This window comes from Oreochromis niloticus, linkage group LG9 (assembly GCF_001858045.2).
Source record: "Oreochromis niloticus isolate F11D_XX linkage group LG9, O_niloticus_UMD_NMBU, whole genome shotgun sequence".
Classification (NCBI taxonomy): Eukaryota; Metazoa; Chordata; class Actinopteri; order Cichliformes; family Cichlidae; genus Oreochromis; species Oreochromis niloticus.
This window is the reverse complement of record NC_031974.2, coordinates 22467491-22488635: the sequence shown is the minus strand read 5'-3', so window position 1 is coordinate 22488635 and position 21145 is coordinate 22467491. Positions and strand designations below refer to the sequence as shown.

Below are 21145 nucleotides of genomic sequence, written 5' to 3'. Positions count from 1 at the left end.
GCATTTTGATCTGTTTGTTTATATTTAAACAACTAAAGGACATTAACAAAATGTGTCTTCCTTACGAAGGGCTTCCAGTGAGAGCGTTATTGCCCAGATTAAAGCCCAAAACAAAGCTCTGCTCATCATCACTAAAGAGAAAGAGTAAGTATATTTGGCACAGCGATATTTTTCAGTAGCTAGATTTGTTTGCGTTTATAGACAAGTATGTCCGAATGAATGTGTTTCAACCCTGTACATCGCTTTATTTAGGGAATATGACTAAAGATGGTCGGCGGTGGTTTGGAAGTGAGGCAGCATGAAGTGTGTCTGTGTGTGTGTGTGTGTGCATATACTGAGGTGATTCAGGTAGACTCCCTGACATACTCACACCTGACAGTGTTTCTGTTTAGTCATGTCTCATAAATACACACATATGCGAATACACACAAACATGGGCGTGATGTATTCTTCATGCCAGAGAAAGCTGTCTAGCTATAGTGCCATACGTTTATAATCCCCACCCAGCAGCACCGTAGTCCATGTTCTCCTCTGTCTCCACTCACACCGTGTCCTCATTCGTGTGTGCTCGTGTGTGCTTTGCTTTATGTTTTGTCATGTTACCATGTGGCTCTTGTGCATAACAGACTCCATACACCTTAGTCGAAATCACATCTCCCTTAATGGTTCCTCTTCATAACGAACACAGTCCTTCAATATTCCCTAACCGGAAAATATCTCCTTCCCACCCCCACTGCAAATAAAACAATTTCAGAATTCTTAATAGGTCTGAAATTGGTGGGCACAGCAAGATACTGAAATAGATAGTCACTAGGATAAGTGATAAATGCTGTGCAAAAAGAATTTTGTTATAATGGACTACAATATATGCGTGTATGCGATGATGTCTGAACTGCTAGTTAAAGGCTGCTCTGGAAAAGAGAGAAACGCGGGCATCGTTGGTGTTGCTTGAAAGACTATTTTGTCAGCAATGTTAACAAGAGTCTCTTGATGATAATAGGTGTCTGCTATTCTTCCTCTCTATGTATATTTCTCTGTTTAACGCGTCTCAGCGTCTCCCTGCTTTTGTCAGATGTCTTCAGGAGGCTAATGACACACTGAAGGCGGAGGTAAAGAGACTGAAAGAAGCGGTGGATGAGAAGGAGAAAGACATGGAACTCTTCAAGGTGAACAGGGGCAGAGTGGAAAAGCAATGAACTACAAATAAGGAGATACAAGAGAGAGTCAATCATAAACAGGTTTGTTTTTTATAATTGTTTGCAGGCCCGTCTCCGGGACTGGGGAGTACAGCAAGAAAGGAAAACGTGAGTCATCTACATATATGTGGGCACGTGTATGTGTGTGTGTGTGACCACACATTTAAAGGCATACGTTTGTTTGCATTCAGCAGCTGATCAAAGTTTAGCGTGTAACAAAAGCCACCACGTTTGGCTCTTTCGCACACAATCTGGTCGGAACAAAGCTGATGATGATAGTAACAGCAGGAGTGCCAAGTTGCGAATGAAACGCCCCGCGGGCCCGGCCACCTGTGCGTAGCAGTGCCCGTGTGTGTGCGCACGTGCTGCTGTGTTATTTCTTCTTCTTCAATCTGAATATGTTATTCATGCTGGGCCTTTAACAATGATTACACTTCAATCAAGTGCCCATCCTCTCCTGCTTGCCACCCCCGTGGCTGCCAAATAGCATTCATCAATAGAGAGGAGATATATTTATTATGTTCATTAAGCCAATGAAAATGAATGTGGCACAGATGGGATTGGGTGTAGGATGGAAGTGAGAAAAGAGGGTGCGCGCGTACGGGAGAGGGGGTGTTTGTGGGGGCACCTGCCTGCAGCGGTACTCCCCATACCCCAAGTGTGAGCCCCCTAAGGTACCCTCATTAACAGCTCCCCCGCCCACCCCCATGCCAACCTCACCCCGTTTTTTTTTTACATGTGCTCATGTTGCACCCCTCCCCTAACAAACCACCAGACTCTGTTTCCAAAACGGATCAGATTTGTTTTGACTGGGGTAGGTTTCCAGTGCTATTCAAAGCTGTCAGTCATTTTAATGATATCATTAAGGGGCCGCGACAGAAAGATGAATCGCTTTTCTTTGTCTTTCCCTCATAATTGCGAATGAGCAAGTGAGAGGGACAGAGTGAGAGAGGCAGTTCATATAGATGTATGCATAAGAGAGGGTTTTGATTGAGCGAATATAATAACACGGAACGAGATAAAAACAGTGAATGAAAGCCTCTTCCATAGTGTCACCCCCATCCAGCCCCTCTTCCTCCTTTCCCCCCCTTTTTTATTCCATTCCTTCATTATGTTGATTCCTAATTTATTTTATTTCATTAGCATGCCCACACCTTCCCCCACACTCGCACCTACCAAAAATGCCATATGTGTTAAAATTGCACTTCTATAAAGCCATAGATAATGTCATGATTGCAAGGGAGCCGTATACATTCAGAGTGTAAATTTCATTACTGGTGGGACAGGGGGTATCTTAACAATGTCTGTCTGCTGTCACTATCACTGACAGCAGTCAACACGGGGTGAAGGTTTTGTCATTAGATATGCCTTTATTAAAGAAATTTATTATGATTACCTGACCTACTGTTATAAAGCTGCTTGAATGAGAAGGCCTTTCATTGCATTTGTTATTTTTTGAAAAAGTAAAGCCCACAGGGAGGCGCGGAGAGGCCTAATGGAGGGGACAGAAATTGCGTTAGCAAAACTCAACAAATTACGCAAAACTGAAGCTTTTTTACATGCAAATATCAATCTTAAGAGTCAAAAATGGTATTGGCATATTTATTTGCAATTTCTGCTCAAAATCCACCTAGTGGATGAAGGATAAGGAAATCTCCAAGCATCAGCCAACTCGTAGCTCAATTTGCTGCCATAACAGACGGGAAAACTTAGATTTAGACACACAGATCTAATAAGCGCTTCTTAATAAGGTGATGTTTTGACAAAAAGCATGTCTGTATGAGCAGACATTTTTGTGTAACGGTGTTTACACTACATCGTGTCTATCCAAATCCATTTAGTAGCCGTTTCGGTAATCCTCGTCAGCAGCTGTTTTCCAGATGTTGTAGAATTGTAGATGTTCAAATATATATTTTTCTTCAGCACTGTAATCCCTTAAAAGCCTACTAGGAGTAACGCTTCTGAACCGAGCTGTTTCTGTTATATTTCAGGCCTCCCCATAGGACAAAATGACTGGGTGTGCATTGAAAGTTAGTGAGGGTGGTCTCTGCCTATGCAGCTACTCTTGCAAAAACTCGGAAACTATTCTAATGGTCGTCAAATTATTCATCTGAGGTGTCAAAAGTCGTCCTGGTGGGTACAGGGAAGGTCACATTTTTCTGGGGGAAAGAGTTAAAAACTAGGCAAAACTTTATCTGGTTACCTTAGAAACCTTGTTATGAGGACAATAATATCAATGCAGGGGTGTGGCTCAGGAAATAGAACAGATTGTAGAGTTGATTGTTTGATCCTAAACATCTACAGTCCATATGTCAAAGGTTTTTGGCCACGGAGACCAAATTGCTTCTCTTATCAAACTAACACCTTGCCTCTTGTTTCCACTGTGTAAATAAGTGCCAAAGTATAAGCCTGTTTTGGCATTATGGGTAAAAGGGGTATTGCTTAAACTAAAAACCAATGATAGGAGTTGTTAAGTGCACAATTAATGCCCTGGATCGGTGATACTAAAACATTTTGTTACACTCTTGTTGCGCAGTAACATCATAGTGTCAATTAACAATCTCATTAAAACCCCTCATGATAATCACTCCAAAGTGTCTTGTACTTCCCTCTAAAGTGCTGCGTGTGGCCTGATGGGTTTCGATGCCGCTTGCCCCTCCTTTCCCTTCCCACCTCTCCTGCAGAAATGCTTATTAAGAAGAAAAAGAAGAAGGATAAACTCTGACAACAGACATTACAAACCCCAAAATGATTTCTGCTAATATCTGAAAATATGATACCAGTACACATTGATATGCAGTGAGTGGCGGAAGCAGAGATTGATGCTGTTTGCCTCTGGCAGCACTGACTCAGTGGCTGCCTGACACAACCCATGTGGGGGAAGCGCTCATAAAGCATCAGGCTTCATCAGTTGCACCGCTAACGATGTGCTTCCAATTAAGAGCACCCAGTGATCACAGCAGAGGATTTGTACAAACACGGAGAACCAAAGTGACAGAGAAGCAGAAAGCGGCGATGAGAGGGAGGCTGTGTGAAAAGAGAGCCGAGCCTTGCATAAAATTTACAGCAAAAATGAGAGCAGTAAATAAGAAAGATGAGTGAGATTGGAGCAGGAGAGGAACCACGTAGTTTATTGCCTGGTTTAGAGAGCATGGCCGCTTGGCTTTGACACTAATGACTGTAATTATACACACACTGATTGGATTAGGCTGCTAATTACACACATCTGTGTTTGCGTGTAAACACAGGAACACATGTTTACACGGGCGTCAAGCCAAGCGCTCGGCACTTCGCCGGTTTCTCACATCGAGTGCATAAATCTCACACAGTTGTCTCAGCAGCGGAGATGATTCATGATCTGCTGAAGACCACATTACCGTGTAGGAAAGCGTTTAAATCATTTGAGGAAAATGTGTAGATGTGGCGCTTTGGATTTTATGGAATTGGCTTGTGGTTAAAGTTTGTGTCTTCTGTTATTTTTTTTTCTCCCCCTTCGCTGTAGCAGTGGAAACTCATGGAACTCGTCTTTCAAGCGGCATTCGCAATTTGAAAGATCAAAGGAAATTTCTGCATTTCTCTTATTAATGTTCTTTGTATCATCATTAGGGTGTGAAATTAAAAGATCTGCAAGGGTCAGTGGCAATTATGTTCAGTTTATAAATGTCATTTTCAGGAAATTAGGTTTTCTTACTTATATTGGCCAAGCTAAATTAGTTAGTTGGCTAATATGCAGGGACTCAGATTATATTTTGTCAGCTGGGGAATGTATGGATTTGTTTTTTTATATGTATTTCTCTTGCACATATTTGGGGGAACTTATCAAAAATATTCATGTTATCTAGATTTATTTGTAATTGTAGTCTGTTAAAAAATTTAAAAAATTGCATTGTTTTTTTGGTGCAACCATTTCTTTTGTTCAGTCTCTAAGCTACATGCTATAACTTAGAGTTGTATGATGATCCAGAGAAATGCAAAATAATATTACATCCATATAAATGATTCAAAAATCAGAGGAGGAAATAGTCAAGAGACTGCTGGATACCGTTTTTAAGCAGCGTTATTACTATCTACTGTTTTTGTTGTTGCCTTTGGTTGAGGCTTACTGCAGATAGCTGCAAATGCACGGGAGCCAAAAACAATGTCAATTCAAATATTTGTGTCTTCCTCAAGTGTCTTCCACATCTTAAATGGTTTCAGTTGCGGCTAATAAGGGCAAAAGTTTATGACTGCGTGTGTGTGAGCGTGCGCACGCATCTACAGGAACAATGAGGCTATTTATTAGCGTTTCAATGAGTGCGCGCATCTTCTCAGCTGAGGCAAAATGGGACCGTCTTCCCATCCGCTGCTCTGATAGAAAATCCCAGCTTGCTCTTTTACAAGAAAATTAACATTGGGGAGGTACAGTGGTACTTTAATGGGCTAAGAACTCTTCAAAAAAGTATTTAGAAGGTTTTTTTTTTCCAAATGCTAACTGGACAGGTTCACTGGGGCATGAAAGAAAGAGCGTAAAGCGGGGGCAGCAAGCTCTTCAGCCCGTACAGAGCACCATTATCCACCGTCGTTAATTTAATAGACATTCCTTAGACAGCCCTCGGTCTGAAGATAGGAGACCCTAACATTTGTTTGTCATTTCCCAAAACGGTTTTAATAAACAGTTAAAATCTTAAATGGCTTCTTGTACTCTTAATGTTCCCTGGCTGCGCTTGCGTTTGTTTTGTTTTTGTTTTTTGCTGCTTTGTTTTTTTTTCCCCAGCTTTATATGCACTTTCTTATATAATTTAATGATTTCTGGAACCCATTTGCTCACCCATCTTTGAGTTTAGTAATAAGTTATAATGAAGATAGTTTTAATGAAGATGATGCACGCCAACTTCTTTATGCCCCAGATTTCCGAGGACATTTGACTGAAACTGTTCAGTCAGGCAAACGCATGTCATTGTGCAAGAATAGGTAGAAGCAAGTGTAAACTTAATGTGCTTTTTAAGCTAAACTACAGACAAGGCAGTTAAAGGAGCTGCAAGAAGGAAAGAGTTTTATTATTCTGTTTTTTCTCTCAGACCGCTAAACTCCCTGTACTGTTTTAAAGAGTTTATTTTTCATGTATGTTTGTTTGCCTGTGTGCATACACTTGTGTTGCAGCATGGAAAAGAAGGGGTGCGTTGCTCTAAACCTCAGCAAAATCGAGGACATGCAGACCAGACTGCAAAGCAACCTGGAGGCCATCGGAATGCTAAATCAACAAGTAAGCGCTCGTCCACACGCACACACACAGACACACACAAGTACACGTACACACCGGGTCCTGACAGTCCTTTTACCCGACAGATACAAACACACACCCACACACCGGCCCACCTGCTGTTGAGCTCACACAGAAGAGGAAGCTTTCATGCGTCCAACTTCAAACACACAAGCGCACTTACACAGAGGCGCACGCAGACATCCATTTCCTCTTCCTACGATAAAAGTGAAAAATCGGCAGCGGGGTGGGGTGCGGGGTGTAGGGGGGTGTACGTGGTGTGGGGAAGTGGGTTGTGTGTGGGGGGGGACAAATCGTATCGGGAAAAGGCAGTGACGTTCCTTTCCACTGGTAAATGATTTCCCTTTCATGAAACTGAGAGAGAGATGTATATCAATACAGCCGTGCTGATCTCTCCATGACAGCATAGGGAAATGGCCCGCTGTGATAAAACAATGTGGGGGAAAAAACACAGAGGAATATTCTTGGGAAATGCTGACATTTTTTACTGTGTTGAGCTTCACAAGAGTCAACAAATCACCAAAGAAGAGACAAATCAAAAGTACTCCTCAGCCCCCTCAGTTCTCCAAAACTCCAGGGCCTAGGGAGCGGCTCACCCGACTTTTGTTAGTTTGTGAAGTGGCCTGCTGATTGACGGGGTATGACAAAAGCTGGTACTTGTTGAAGTTTTAATGCAGTGTTGTTTCAGTGAAGAGCAAATGACATTAGCTGTGGGTTTAGGATAGAGGAACGTGGAGAAACGCTGAGGAGAACTCAGACAAGAGAGAAAGAGAGAGGTGTTGTTTAACAGGTCAGGTGTGTAATAGCACCTCTTAATCTCTAGTGTGAATCATTACACACATCGATCCAACGTGGACAGTATACACACACACATACACGCAGGCAGTCAGGAAAGGAGAGGATGTAAACACCTCACTCTCCAGTGAACACCCTTGCGCGCGCACACAGAGCTATCAGTAAAGAAGTTGAATGGAATGACTCAGATTATGAAAGGCGTTGGGTTACAAATCAGGTCTGTGTCTCCTTGAATCAGTCGTATTTACTCATAGTAACAAACTGGTTTGACGCCGTCGCTTTCTCACTCGCCGAAAGGCATTATACGGAGCACATATGCATGATTTCCATCCGACTGTCAAGCCAATTTCATCCAAACTTTTGAAATGTCACAGAAAATTAACAGAGATGAAGACGAACACGAGAAGACTAAAAATCGAGATTCTTTTCGGGACTCGATCAGCAGTAGGGTATTGTTCTTCTGCTGATATCCAGGTTGTCTCGTGGCTACACGCGACAATTAAAACAGGCATTAGGCTGCTGATCAGGTTTTATGCAACTCTTTTATAGTTCTGTAATTGCCATAATTTGCATTAAAACTATACAAACAGTGGAAAAATACACACGCACACAGGCTTAACTCCCTTCACCCCTACGTATACACATCCTTGTGTCCTTTTCATCCATATATATGGACACCAATTCACCCACGGAAAGTTAAGGTTGAGGAGACAAGCTGTGATTTTTAATTTCAAACCCCCCCCCCCCCCCCCCCCCCCCGCCTTACATTTAGAAAAGCATCCAGAGCCACAAAAGATGAGAAAAATTAAACCGGTCCCGTGCAGTTAATTATAAATGTCAGACTCAGTGTTTTTCATCTCGAATTGTTATTGCTTTTGGCATGACTGAAAATGGACGTGTTGCAGGATGCTTGCCTGTTGAGGAAAGTAAATACCTTTTAAGCATCTTATGATAGTTTGACACGTCGGCATGCCATTGGTTCTTCGAGGGTTAAGCCTAAGACCCGTGCTCAGAGTTTATTGAGCATGTGTGTGTCTCTCTGTGTCTGTGTGCATGCGTACGATGTCTGGACGGGTAATATTAGCAGAACCATCCGGAAATGTGTCTGTCTCATCTCCGTTTGTGTTTTTCTCTCTCCTTCACGCACACACACACGCAGACTCACACATGGCCAGACAAGTCAATGTGACATCATTCTTTAACCGCAGCTTTTACACGCACACACACACACACACTTAAAAACAGATGTGGATGAGTGCAACTGTCATTACCCGATGAGTCTTTTTTGTCTTTACATCCTTTAATTTCTTATTTTACTCGTACTCACAGCTAAAAATACATTATTTCATATCTTTTACTCTCTTTTATCTACCTTATTACAATTTTTAGACTGGCACATTTTGCATATAATTACCGAGCTTTTACAACAAATATAAATGCTTTTATTTTTTGTATTAAAAGCCATGTTTTAGCTCACACTCCACGCTGCCTTTACCCAAATGTCCTTGTCACACACACACAAAAAAAATAAAACAAAAAATCCTCAATTTAGCTAGTCTATAATTGTGTTTCAGGGAGCCCAATCATGTCCTGACGATGTGCGATTTGTTTTGTGTCACGGATGATTTTGTGTCAAATCGACCTCTAATGATCGCTCAAATTGGCTGTTTTCATGTAGAAATTTACACTGTCGCATGACTCCCACTTGCAACCATTTCAAACTGTGAACACAATACAATCCTGAACCCCACCCCCCACCCCCTTGCAATTTTCCATTTGCATTTCTGTTTCAACAGGCATGAAAGCAACTGTGAAAGATGATGAATTAATCACATAATGGAATGTCAGTTACTTGATGAGCACGATAGCTGTTCACTTTTGATGGTTGATATTTATTGCTAACTTTGATTCGAGTTGTGTGATTCCACTGCTTCGGCTAAAGGAGAGCCGTGTTTTTTGGGGTTCCTTGAAACTTCTCAAAAATTTGCCACTGTTCCTTTGGCTACACAAACATATTAATCTCTTTGTCTGCACATGTGCTTCTCTGTGTATGTTTCTTTCTTTTTTTCTCTGTAGTTAGGCAATCTCAGTCAGGAGAATAAGCAGTTGCGTAGGCAGCTGGAAGAAGAGAGGTCCATGCATAGACAAGTGGAGAGGAGTGGGCCCCTTCCTCCTCCCTCTACAACCGCCATCCACCTCCCACTCTCTCTCAGTGTCAGCCCTCCTATCTGTGCCTCCCTTCCCTCATCCCAGGGCCTGCCTCGTCTTCTGAGCATAGTCCCAGTGACAGGGGACACTAATGGGACTCAAACCAAGCCGAGTACAGTCGGAGTAGAGAGACCAGGTGAGTCCAAGGCTTCGGATAAAGCGTCCTTGATTAGGCCGTCTTCCAAGTGCGCTTTCTCCGCCTCTGTGGAAGATGCCGGGTCTAAGGGGACAAGCAGGAATCTGGCAAAATGAAGCCCCCTGAAGACTTTGACCTGCCATGGCTTTTTGACCTTCAGCTTCTCACTGGGGAGCATACCCAGGATGAGGTTAATGTCCTGCAGGTCAAAGTCAAGTCCCACAGTTCTTTGTGCCTAAGGGGGTGCTCAGAAACAGAAAATGATGGAATTTCTTCAGCCATATTTATATGGGTACTGCTGTTCCATGCAACGATTTATGCCAAGAAAACGTTCACACTGACAGATTACTTAGATAGATTTAAAATTATGATAACTGACTGTGTCCTCAAAAATGTTTCAGTGCTTCAAGCAATTACATCTTCAATTAATAATATTATTCTGCAGCAAAACTGCAGCAGCAAGCACAAAATCTCAAATGCACTTATTTGAAAATTCCCAACAGTTCACTTGAGCTATAACCAGATTTTTGCACCTTAAATGCACAAATGAACTAATCAAAACAAGAGATTTAATGTAGATAGAGTTAAACAGTAGATCTGAAGATGAGTCCCGCTTGGATAAATGAGAAACAGCACATGATCCATCCACAGGCGTGGTTCAGACGTTGATGTAAATGGCAGTAACGCAGCCTCTGATTATGCTCCAGCTGTGCACCATGTGTCCCGCGTCTGCTGCGGTGAATGTGGCCATGCGCCTCTATGTTTGAGTACATTATGTGTCTGTGTACTTCTGTCTCTCTTTGAGCGACTGTGGGCGAGCGCGTGATTGAGTGTATTAGCTGTCTGATATTATGTTTTATACTTTCGAAACTGTTTATTGATTTTTTTTCTATGCTCCGTATTGTGACGGTAGCAAAATAAAAACACATATTTGCACACAGCTTTATATTCCTCCCCACTTTTGTTTTGCATGTCAGTGTGCCAAAAATATATTATTTCTGCCAGTTGGATGCTTGTACTGTAACAATAACTGGCAGTGGTACTCGTTAATTAGGCTTTTGTAAAAAATTTATACGACTGCTGAGTCAGGCATCGATGCTGATATGGGTAAGTACCTTTCTAGGAAGTAAAATCGTTCCATTAAAAGATCTAAAATGAGTTTGGGACCTGGGATAACATGTACATCTATAGGGCACGCGTTCCTCTATTCATGTTTCAAGTGTTTGAATAAGAGCAGCTCTCATTCACACAAATAAAGACTCGCAGAGGAAGCATGTGCATATCCAAAGTTATAAAGAGGGAACACTATTACACTGTGATAATGAGAATTCCAGGAAAAGCAGGTCTCAGGCCACAACTGGCTTCTTCATCTTGCCTTTCTCTGTCACCGTGTCCACCTTCCTGTCTTCCAAACCCACTTTTTCTTTTTTTATCCTTCATTGGTTCTTTATATTTATATATATATAGCAGTATAGCTGGTCAGGATGTCATACATTTTAATGATTTCGAGCAGAGCTGCATGTCCTTGTTAGCTTTGTTTTCCTCATTTGCCATGTCACACTCAAAAATATCCTTTTTTTTAATGTGCAAACACACATGCGTGCACCTACCCACACATCCACACACGCATATTCTTTTCACAAACACACACTCACACACACTTTCACAAATGGCACAGTCATTAAAAATGAAACCACAGGCTTTTTGAAAACTCCCAGGACTGAGGGAAAAGTCAGCAGCGCGGCGGTGAAAAGAGTCCCCCTGGAAACAATGAGGAGAATGATCATTTGTTGTTCTTGAAAACCCGGTGAGGTTTCACAGAGGTTAAGCTTCCCTTTGATGTGTTTTTAACTCGTTTCAGCTCTGTGGAGGGATTAGTCAGCCTCTCTCACACACACACAAACACAAATGCACACATTTACGCACACAAGTACATGCAGGCTCTTAATTTCCACACCATGAGCTCTTCTCTCACAAAGACAGAAAAGCACACTACGGTCTCCTTCCTAACCTAATTTTATCAAATGAGCATGTGTGGTACTTCACTGCTGTATGTGTGGTCCCTTGGAAATCTGTGGTAAACCAGCAAAATATTGCAAGTCAGTATTTTTTTATTATCCCAAATTAGCGTTGGGCTGTTAGTGAACAGTATGGGCCCTCAACCACAAGAGAGATTTTAAAACAAAAAACAGAGAAGTTGAAGATAATCTTAGCATTCATTACAGTGTTTACGACTTATTATTTGATCCCCATTTCAAGATACAAATGATTGGGATGCTAGTGCCCATGACATGTTTGTGTGTGTATGTGCTATCAGCTTCAGTCTGGGCTTCCCTGTAGGTCTCTGCATGGTTGCCCGTGCTAATAATCATACGCAAATATTGTGTTCAAAGCTTGTCTGGTAAGCATTTGTGGTACAAGAAGCTTTTGCAAAGGATTTTAAGAATTTATTTCAGCCAACTTGGAGCAATAAATGGGTGGAGATAGACCACACCTGAGCAATTCAGATAGAGCCTTAGCTCTGCTAATAAACTCAACAGGAAAGGTTATTAATTGCCACAACAACACGTCTGGTATTTTTTTCACCTTGTGAGTTTGCGTTACAGCAAAAACCTGCTGTAGCAGAAATCACCAAAGAGATGGTGCAAACTATGTCCGCGAGTGTTTCTTTGTAAGCTGACATTTTGTCAAAATTCACTCAATAACATTTACAGATGTGTTCCCCTTGAATAACTATATTCAATTCAATATTATTTATATAGCTTTACATCTCAACAGTTGCCTCAACGTGCTTTATATTGTAAGGTAATGACACTACAATAATAGTACAATATGAGCAAGCACTTTGCAACAGTGGGAAGGAAAAACTCCCTTTTAACAGAAGGACACCTCCAGCAGAACCAGGCTCAGGGAGGGGCGGGGCCATCTGCTGCGACTGGTTGGAGGTGTGGAGACTCGTGTAAGTGTGCATGCAAAAATAATGTGGAAAATGAAAAAGTAAGAGCGTAGTGAAGACAGTAGAGCTGACTGGCATCACAATAGATCATCTTTCCAAGATGATCTTTGTAATGTCTTCCATCTACAATTTGCTAAACTTATTACCATCTTTAAGATTCCTGGAGAAAATGGTAACATTTTTAAATGAGGGATTTTCATTTCACTCTTTACTTCAACAAAATGCATAAATTTTATTCCGTTTCACCTGATTCGTTCGATAAAAAAGTGTCTCTCCTTAAGAGGAATGGCTTGAACAGTAGTGGCATCTGTGTCCGACCCTCTCTGATGTCTAAGATAAGTACATAGTCGGTTAATTGAGCCACTGTCTGCTGATGGGCTATTTGGCCAATCACTCATTGTCATTCAGGCCAAATTTGTTCCATGTCTAAATATCATCTCATCAAGTGACTCATTAAGCCCCGCCGTGAGTCACTGTCAGGACTGTGGATTCGCTGTGGTAGTGTAGTGTAGGCCAGGCATACTGCACCCCATCTGAGTTGAACAAAAGTCCGAATGACCTCCCAGGATTCATCAGGCTTCTTCTCGTGTTCTTTTGCAAAGTTTAACATTATCGTTTGAATCAAAGAGCACAAAAGCGTTTTTTCTTTGTCGTCTATTATTTAATGTCCTTCGAACTGTCTAAGCTGTCACGGAAACTCAGATTTCCATTGATCCTATACTAAGTCTGAAGTCCTTGCTCTTGTCTTGTCTGGTTTTCACTGCTAGTTTGTACACGCAGCACATTCTCCAAAGGTTTATTTTAGGAGGAAGCCACTGTGGCTGTGATCGTTGGTATTGTGGCCCATTCTGTACCTCCTAATTACCGCTGTAGATGTGTGCTTTAACTCATTGTTAATTGATCGTGTGTCTTTCTGTATGACCTTCACACTTAAAGCCAATAAGAGCAGATTTTTGGCACTTCTTTCAATTCAGGTAGATGCATTGCACAGTTTGCATTGCACAGTTTGTAACAATCAGGCTTATATGAAATATACTTTCTAACATGCCAAAATTACCATAATGTATTAGCTTTAGTTTCACTGAATTTATAAATTGTGGTGTTTGAGTATTCTAAATATAGTCTTGCTTTAGTCATTTATAAATGAACATATTCTACTTGTCAGCTTAGAAATAATCCAGTTATTGAGAGGTGATACAGCTTTAAATGAGTCAACATTTAAGTGACAGTACACAGCGATGCACTCGCTTATTTTGCATACTAAATATGTATGACTTGTAGACTATAAAATGGCAATAAGCCTAGATTCAAACTGTAACTCTTGCCTAAATGCAAGCATTCCTTGGTATTCCTTAGTCCTTGGAAAAAGGGAAAAACCTGTGTTCCCTTTTTCTAAGGAATAATTACAGTCATGTAAAAAATATCTATTTTGTCTGATGCAAGGAAAACAGAAAAGAGAATAAAGCTTCCACAAAGATGCAGTTGTGATGCAAAACTGTCCAATAAAAACTTGCGTGTGTAAGATATTTCTGTACTCAGCAGCTAAGATAATAAACATTAAACCAGACTTATTTCAGCGCTGGATTCGGATTTTATTCACATCATGTGTGGCACTATTGGGAACTGAGGCTTTTGCATTGCCAAAATTATGCTTTTGTGTTTTCTGTTAAACAACAGAAGACCACAAACATAGATTTTACAGTCAGCTGTTAACTCAAGTATCCCAGTGGAGGATTTTTGAACAGCCATAACCAATGCTACTTGTTGTCAGGAAAAATAAAACAGCAGTTTTCTGACTAGATAACTTTTTAAATTAGACAATACTGAGTGTTCCCAGATTGTCGAGCTAATCTGGGATGGGCGGGGTCAGTGGGGATGGGTTTGTCTCTTCTTTACAGTGTCCCAGTAGACATTTGTGTTAAATTGTATAATTAGCGTACAATTTCTTCAATCATAGCCACAAATCTGTTTTGTAAGGTTCCTTTTTGAGTACAAATGAATCACTGTGTCAAATTTCAAGGAAGCCCCTCAAGGTGTGGGAACAAAATTCGTTTTCATCATCGTCAGTTCATCCTTGAGTCCAAGTGAACGTTTGTATAATAAAATTCCCCGCAGGCGTCTGATATATCACCTTCACGAGAGCGGGACAGATGTGAGGTGACCCTGAACTAAGACCTACAAAATGCAATCAGTTCATCCTTGAGTCCAAGTGAACCGTTTTGTCGAGTTTGAAAAATTTTCCTTGAGGAGTTTAAGAAATATCACGTTTACATGAATGGCATGGACAGCTTGAAGACGTAATACCTCTGGCCACAGCTGTTAGAGGAATAATAAGATACCCAAATTTATTGAGCTACCGCAGACTCTTTCTTTGAATGTTGAATTTGGGTGTAACCTTGAGGTGTACGGCTTAGTGGCCGTGATGTAGGTACAAATATTATTGCGTAGCAAATAGCAGACAGCTTACAAAATATATTAATGAAACTGAAATGAAAATTGGTGCATCTTCCATTATCTACTTGGTTGCCTGGAGAAATGTATCTTACAAATATTAATTAAGCTCACAAATGAAGGGGATCATGAATGTTGTGCGTATGCTATTAGTCAATGAAAGTGAAAAGCTGCCCTGTTTACTGAATGTGCAACTAACTAAGAAAAAGAACCAATATTTTGACCACAAATGGCCAAGTTGACAATATGAGCAATGTCTCAAAAAGTTTTACCCAGAAGTGAAAGAAGTGGTAAGAGGAAATGGAAGAATGTACAGTATAAGACAGTAGGAGCCCTAGCAGGAAGGAGAGATTACAAGGTAATATGAAGGCGAGGAAGCGTTAAGGACTACAAGGAAAGGAGAAAGGAAGTGTAAAAGTAGGGAAAGAGGGATGCATGAGGGAAGAGACTGAAAGAATGTAGCTGGGGATTTTGGGAGTAAGTTTGGGACTGCTGGGGGAAACCAGAGTGAACGATGGATGCAGAGGGAGACTGACAAAGGAGGCAAGGAAAGGAGGTGCTGGGTGTGATTTAGAGAGCAGAGAGGTTGAGATGGGGGAAAGAGGAGAGAAAAGAAGAGGCAGAGGAGGAGTAATGGGACGGAGGAGTAATGGGACATTTAGAAAGAAAAGTGAAAAGTGAGAGAAACCTGTGACAGGAAGTATGAGAGATGAAGGAATGAAGAGACGCTGGAGACTGAGCGAGGGGAAAGATGGGAAAGGAGCAGAGGGAGAGAAAAAGAAAGAAAGTGAGTAGTGTGAGATTTGGGGGTATATATGGAAGAGAGAGTGCCAAAGAAGAGCATATTGTCCTTATCGGCCTGCTCCAGAAAGCCTTCTCCCTAATGGGGCTGGTGTGAAGGGGAAATGAGGACTAGGCCTGATGCTACCTGATTAGCTATGGGCTCAAACACACATCAAAGGCTGGGAGGAGAGGAAGGAGTGCAAGGTGTGTATGAGTGTGTGTGGTGGTTTGTGGCTGAAGGTGAGTCACCATCACCTCCTTCAGCAGGACCATGAATGAAAATCACTCCCACTTTCCGCACACACACACATGGCCATTTTCTTCAACCTTGAAAGGGAACGCTGCTCTGAATAAGGAGATCCTCTGAATGAGGAGGGGACAGAAGAGGAGGAGAGGGAGGATGGGGGATGAGAGAAAGGAGGGGTAAATAGATAAAAAGGCAGTGGGAGGCGTGGATGGGGTGGGGAAAGAGAGGGAGCAGGTAGGAAAGGGGAAAAAGAAAAGGGGGCGGGGGGGTTGGAAGGAGACATCAAAAAGAGTCATCACGCTCCACATTAGCGAAATAATGAAATTTGCCTTTTAGCTAATGACATCTCACGACAGCTCTGTTTTCACATAAATTACAGAAGGCCGGATCGTGTCTTACACCTGCTACCTCGGCGCAAAGCTCACAGACAAACACGCACCTACGCCCGGACACAAGGAAGCCAACCGGAATGATCAGTGCCAAGGCGGCGAGCAGTCAGCATCCCTGTTTGAAATTCAACACTCCCGGAGACCTATATCCCTTTTCTATCCCACACCCTGAATTCATTACTGCCACACACACTCACACAACTATAATCATATTCATCACACTCACCTCCCCTACCTCTCTCCCTAAATTCTATCCAAGGGAGCCCCCAATATAGAATCAGCAGCCGATGACCTTCATTAGTCTCCTTTTTTTCCTCCCCTCTCGTTCTCTCTCCCCCACATTCTATATTTTTCCTCTCTCCCTGTCTTTCGCTGTGTACGTTCACACATGTGGCCTCCCTTTCGGTGACTCCTCTTTACAAACACTTTGGGTCATGTTTCTAATTCTCTCAATTCTCTCATGTATTCTTCTACGCACTGTTTCCTATTCCTTTTTCTATATTCCCCCCCTCTTTTTTTTCATCTGTCACTCTTTTCTCATTACTCCCGCTCTCTGTTTCATTAGCATACAGAGTAAGAAGATGGCGCTGGGGGTAATCTGCGTGAGTCACCAGTGACAAAATGGAGGGCGTCATCAGAGGTCGCGGCGCTGTCATCAGCCGCCAAACCTCCGCTGATGCCTGCCTGTCACACGCTCGCGCTCACGCGGGCATCACGCGTATTTGCAGCGCGCGACACAGAGAGAAGGAAACATGTATCTGTAATCAGGTGTGACACATCACAGTGTAAATGCTACAATCTCACCTGACAGCCACGTACACACGTGCGGCGTTTGCGTCGCGGTGCGGTCCCCCCCGATGCAAACAGGCATTGACAGGTATCTGAGTGTATTCGGAGACTCACACAATAGCGGCTTTAATGAACACAGCCGGTTTGTTTTGTTTCAGTTTCTTCTAGTTGTTGGATGTATCGGGGGTTTTAAAGGAGGTGCTGTGCAGAGATGGACTGTGATAGACTGTCAGGAAGAGCTTTTTTTGTGTGTGTATGTGTGTTCTGTTATTGCTAATCAGTTGAGTGGACTGACAGTCAAAATCTGCCTCTGATCAGTTTAATGTAACATCATCCAAAGAGAGATTTGTGTCACTGGGACGTCTTTTGTAATCAACAGCCCTCTGTCTATCTGTCCCTTCAAGTTAACATATCTACAAATATTTGCTATTTCCTCACAGATCATGTTAGAGTTACAGTACAGATTACAGATTAGGTATTTACTGTATTCTTGAGTATGCTTAGTTAATAAAGCCTGAATCACTAAAGGAGCCACTGCATCGACAAGTGGCTGATACCAACTGGTAAAATGCAGTTAACTTTGCCCATAACTCCGATAAGCTAATCTACGTTTCATACCAAAGCAAAGTAGGGCGACACCATCATTAGACAATAGACACGGCTTCCTTGACATCTTCCATTGGGTTCTGAAGTCCTATTTTGAAGGCCCAAGATGAACTTTTTGGTAACTGGGTGTGACGAGGAGGGGTGGATCTGACCTTGAAACTGCACGCTCATTGGTTGTTAGCTAATGAGCGTGCACCCAGATGAGTGACTGAGACCATGAACTCAGCAGAAAAGTGTTTACAGAGTCAAGACAGAAAGTTGTTTCCCCATAGACTCGAAGTATTTTTGCAACCACAGCTATCGCCATCTGGTGGCCTTCGGACACAATGCAGGCTTAAAGCACTTCCTCATTGGCTTCATTATTCTGACCTGGAATCTACGTCCATGTTTTATACTGTCTGTGGATGTCACTCATTTGTACTCCCTGTAAAACATTATAGCTGTCACTATTTATTTACCTATTTAGAAGCAAGAAACTATTCATCATATTTGGATGAAGAGGGTTGAACGGTAAGTTAAAAGCTAAGGTCAGCATGGTTCAGTTGATAGCGACTGACTCACTGAGTCATTCGATGAACTGCAGTCTTCCAGACATTTAAGAAACATCAGCCGTTTCATATTGAATTTATTTATTTACTGTCTGCATCTGCTGATGAAAAGTCAAACTGAATCATTTTCAGCAATAACATCCTAGTTTATATAATTAACGTAATCATCTGGGGCCTGTTTTTGAGGCTTTTAGCATGTTTCCATCACATTCAGTATCAGCTGTTAAAAAAGGTTTTATGTATTGTTTTTGAGGTCTTTGTTGTTTTTATTTGGGTTTTCTTTTAGTCACGCAGTGCTACAACCTTTACAAATAATTCTTTTACAACAATGTGTGAAAACTATGTGAAATGTGGTGTTTTGCACTGGTCGCATATGTAGTCAGCATTTCTGGAGCGCAGCTGTTGTTAAACAAGGCTCGAGTTGTAAGCAGAATCACGCAGAACTGACATATCTCCGTTTTATTGTGCAGATCTGTCTGCGCATACTTTACCTGGAATAGATTAAAGCCATAAAAAAAATTAGTGTAAGTAGAAAAAGAACTAAATTCACCATCTGACCTTCACAGTCAGCGTGATTTTCATTTACACATGCTTTTTTTTCTCCTTTCTTTCTCACCAAAGGAGAAGCTGCAGTGTACTAATGACAGTATAGCAGAACTGTAATCATGTGTCTGTGTTGATCACTAGATGCCCCTTCTGCTCTGATCTTGATTAGAGATTATACACTTATTAATATCTGCTGTTGCTTGACAAGCCAAGTGTGTATCAACAAAATAAATCACGCAGGGTTTTGAGAGGGAGAAAGAGAGTGGTAGTGTTATAATGAGATAGAAGAGAGGAAATAGAGTGAAAAAAAGGATGGTTACGCAGAGTGGTAGCTAAGGAAAGGAAGAGAAAGACAAAACAAGAGGCAAAAGAAAGAGAGGAGACAGAAAGTAAAGGATAAATTCCCAGGAGACTATGTTAAGTTGTATTGGTGTGTGAGCTTGTCACTAATAGTGTCCCTGCCATGGTTATGAGAGCTGGAAATACTTTGGTGCTAATAGACAGATTATGGAAAGAAACGAAGCATGTCCTGAAATCCTCTTAGCAAGGCTTCACCTTTTTATTTATTTATTTCCTGCCATATTCCTTTCTTTCTTTCTCCCTTTCTCTCTCTACTCCACTGGCCTTGGCATTGTCTCGCTGAACGTGTTTCATGTTTTGTTGGCGCTTGGCGGGTAGTGTCGTCTCTCTCTCTCCCTCTCTCCCTCTCATTCTCACTCTATCTTTTTTCTGTCTCGCACATTTTCAAAAGGCACTTTATTTATTGTCCCTGGGGAGCACTACATTATGCATTAACCTGTTCAATTATGCATTCATTTATGCAGCCATTGCCTTATGTAAATGCACTTTATGATTAAACAAATTGTTTCGCTGTTTGGCCGTGTGTTCCCCACGTCGAGTGTTTGCCAGTGACATCATGCAGCAGTAGCGAGAGACTCCATGCTGAAAGTACGTATGTGCGAGTCTCGGTCCTTTGTGGCCCGCTATACCGGTGAAGGGGCCTTGGAGATTGCAAAAGCGCTGTACGGGTTTCACAAACTGACACTGAAGTGAAAGTTTCCTCACTGAAGGCCACTAAAAAGGCCAATTCCTGCAATAAAGGCATCTGCTGGTCGTGTCGAAACCCGTCTAATCGTACTGTAACACTTGGCCAGACATTCCATATGATATTAAAACTCAAGAGATGAAGTATCGCAATATTTGAAGTTTGCAAGTAGTTACAAAAACTGACCCGCAGCAAGAGCTGTTGAATTTTTTTCTGTTTTTTGACAAAGTGAAGAATCTTCCAAGTAACTTCATTTGAATTAAAATATTTAACCTTTTAAATATATGCTCACAGAGAGATGAAGAGTCTAAGAGCTGACGAATAGAAAAATTACCTCTGCAGAGGTTTTACCCATATTAGGCTATTTTGCCTTCTCAGTTTACCAAAAAACATTCTGCCTTATTTCCAAAACAAAGATTTAAATGGCATGTACTAATATAAAATGATATAAATGCATTGCTTATCATATTGTTGAAACATTTAGAAAATGTAATGTGAGTGAGTTCTGTGAGAACTCTGTTGCTCCAAGACAAAATAAATAAAGTGTAGGAATTTAATGAAAGAACAGAGAAATTCACATTGACCATTGTCGCACAGAATAAGCTTTTAGCGTTCTTTCACACTTGGTACTCACACCATTCTCAAGCACGAAGCTTTCACACTATACCAGGACTGATACGGCAGTTTGTGCCATTTCATTAGGCACAAAATTAGTACATCCCCCCGAGTGCAGGATGAGTTATCAACTTTTTAGAAAACAGTTTTTCCGGGAAATGACAGACGCTACTGTCAGATCTGACAAAATGACTTAGTTGGATGGGACATTGGTGTATACAGTAAGCGAAGTATAACATAAGACATAAACCACTTAAGCTTCAAATTACTCTTAATGATGACTTAAAAAAACCATATATCTTCATCTTAAGGTATCAGCGTGTTGTCAGGGTCATCGTAGCTTTGCAAATGCATAAAAACACATCTTGCAGTTCGGTGCCAGAAGTTTTACTTTTCTTGGCTTCATCTTGGTTGAAAAGCAAACAGTGAAATCACCATGTGCACCTCAGCCAGCATAATATTTGTACTTTAACAAGATCAGCTAAGTAGATGTGTGCCATAATGAAAGCGTATACCACGGCTATATCACTGTGTCAGAAAGCATAGAACCCTGAAACAACAGCTAATTTAAAACA

At 41.5% G+C, this 21145-nt stretch overlaps 1 protein-coding gene across 6 annotated transcripts in view; it reads left to right on the top strand.

The window, feature by feature from the left end:
* LOC102076257 (myosin-9) overlaps positions 1-21145 on the top strand; it is a 147714-nt gene that overhangs the window by 85949 nt on the left and 40620 nt on the right. For 4 of the 6 annotated variants that reach the window (XM_005471724.3, XM_005471726.3, XM_019363443.2 and 1 more), the window contains 5 exons: positions 70-144; positions 1073-1166; positions 1264-1304; positions 6336-6438; positions 9328-10531. In XM_005471724.3, the coding sequence (XP_005471781.1) occupies positions 70-144; positions 1073-1166; positions 1264-1304; positions 6336-6438; positions 9328-9711 (697 nt within the window). In that variant the 3' untranslated portion in view covers positions 9712-10531. Of the gene's footprint in view, positions 1-69; positions 145-1072; positions 1167-1263; positions 1305-6335; positions 6439-9327; positions 10532-21145 lie in introns of those variants that run through there. The other 2 variants (XM_025910425.1, XM_005471725.3) reach the window with 1 other exon arrangement.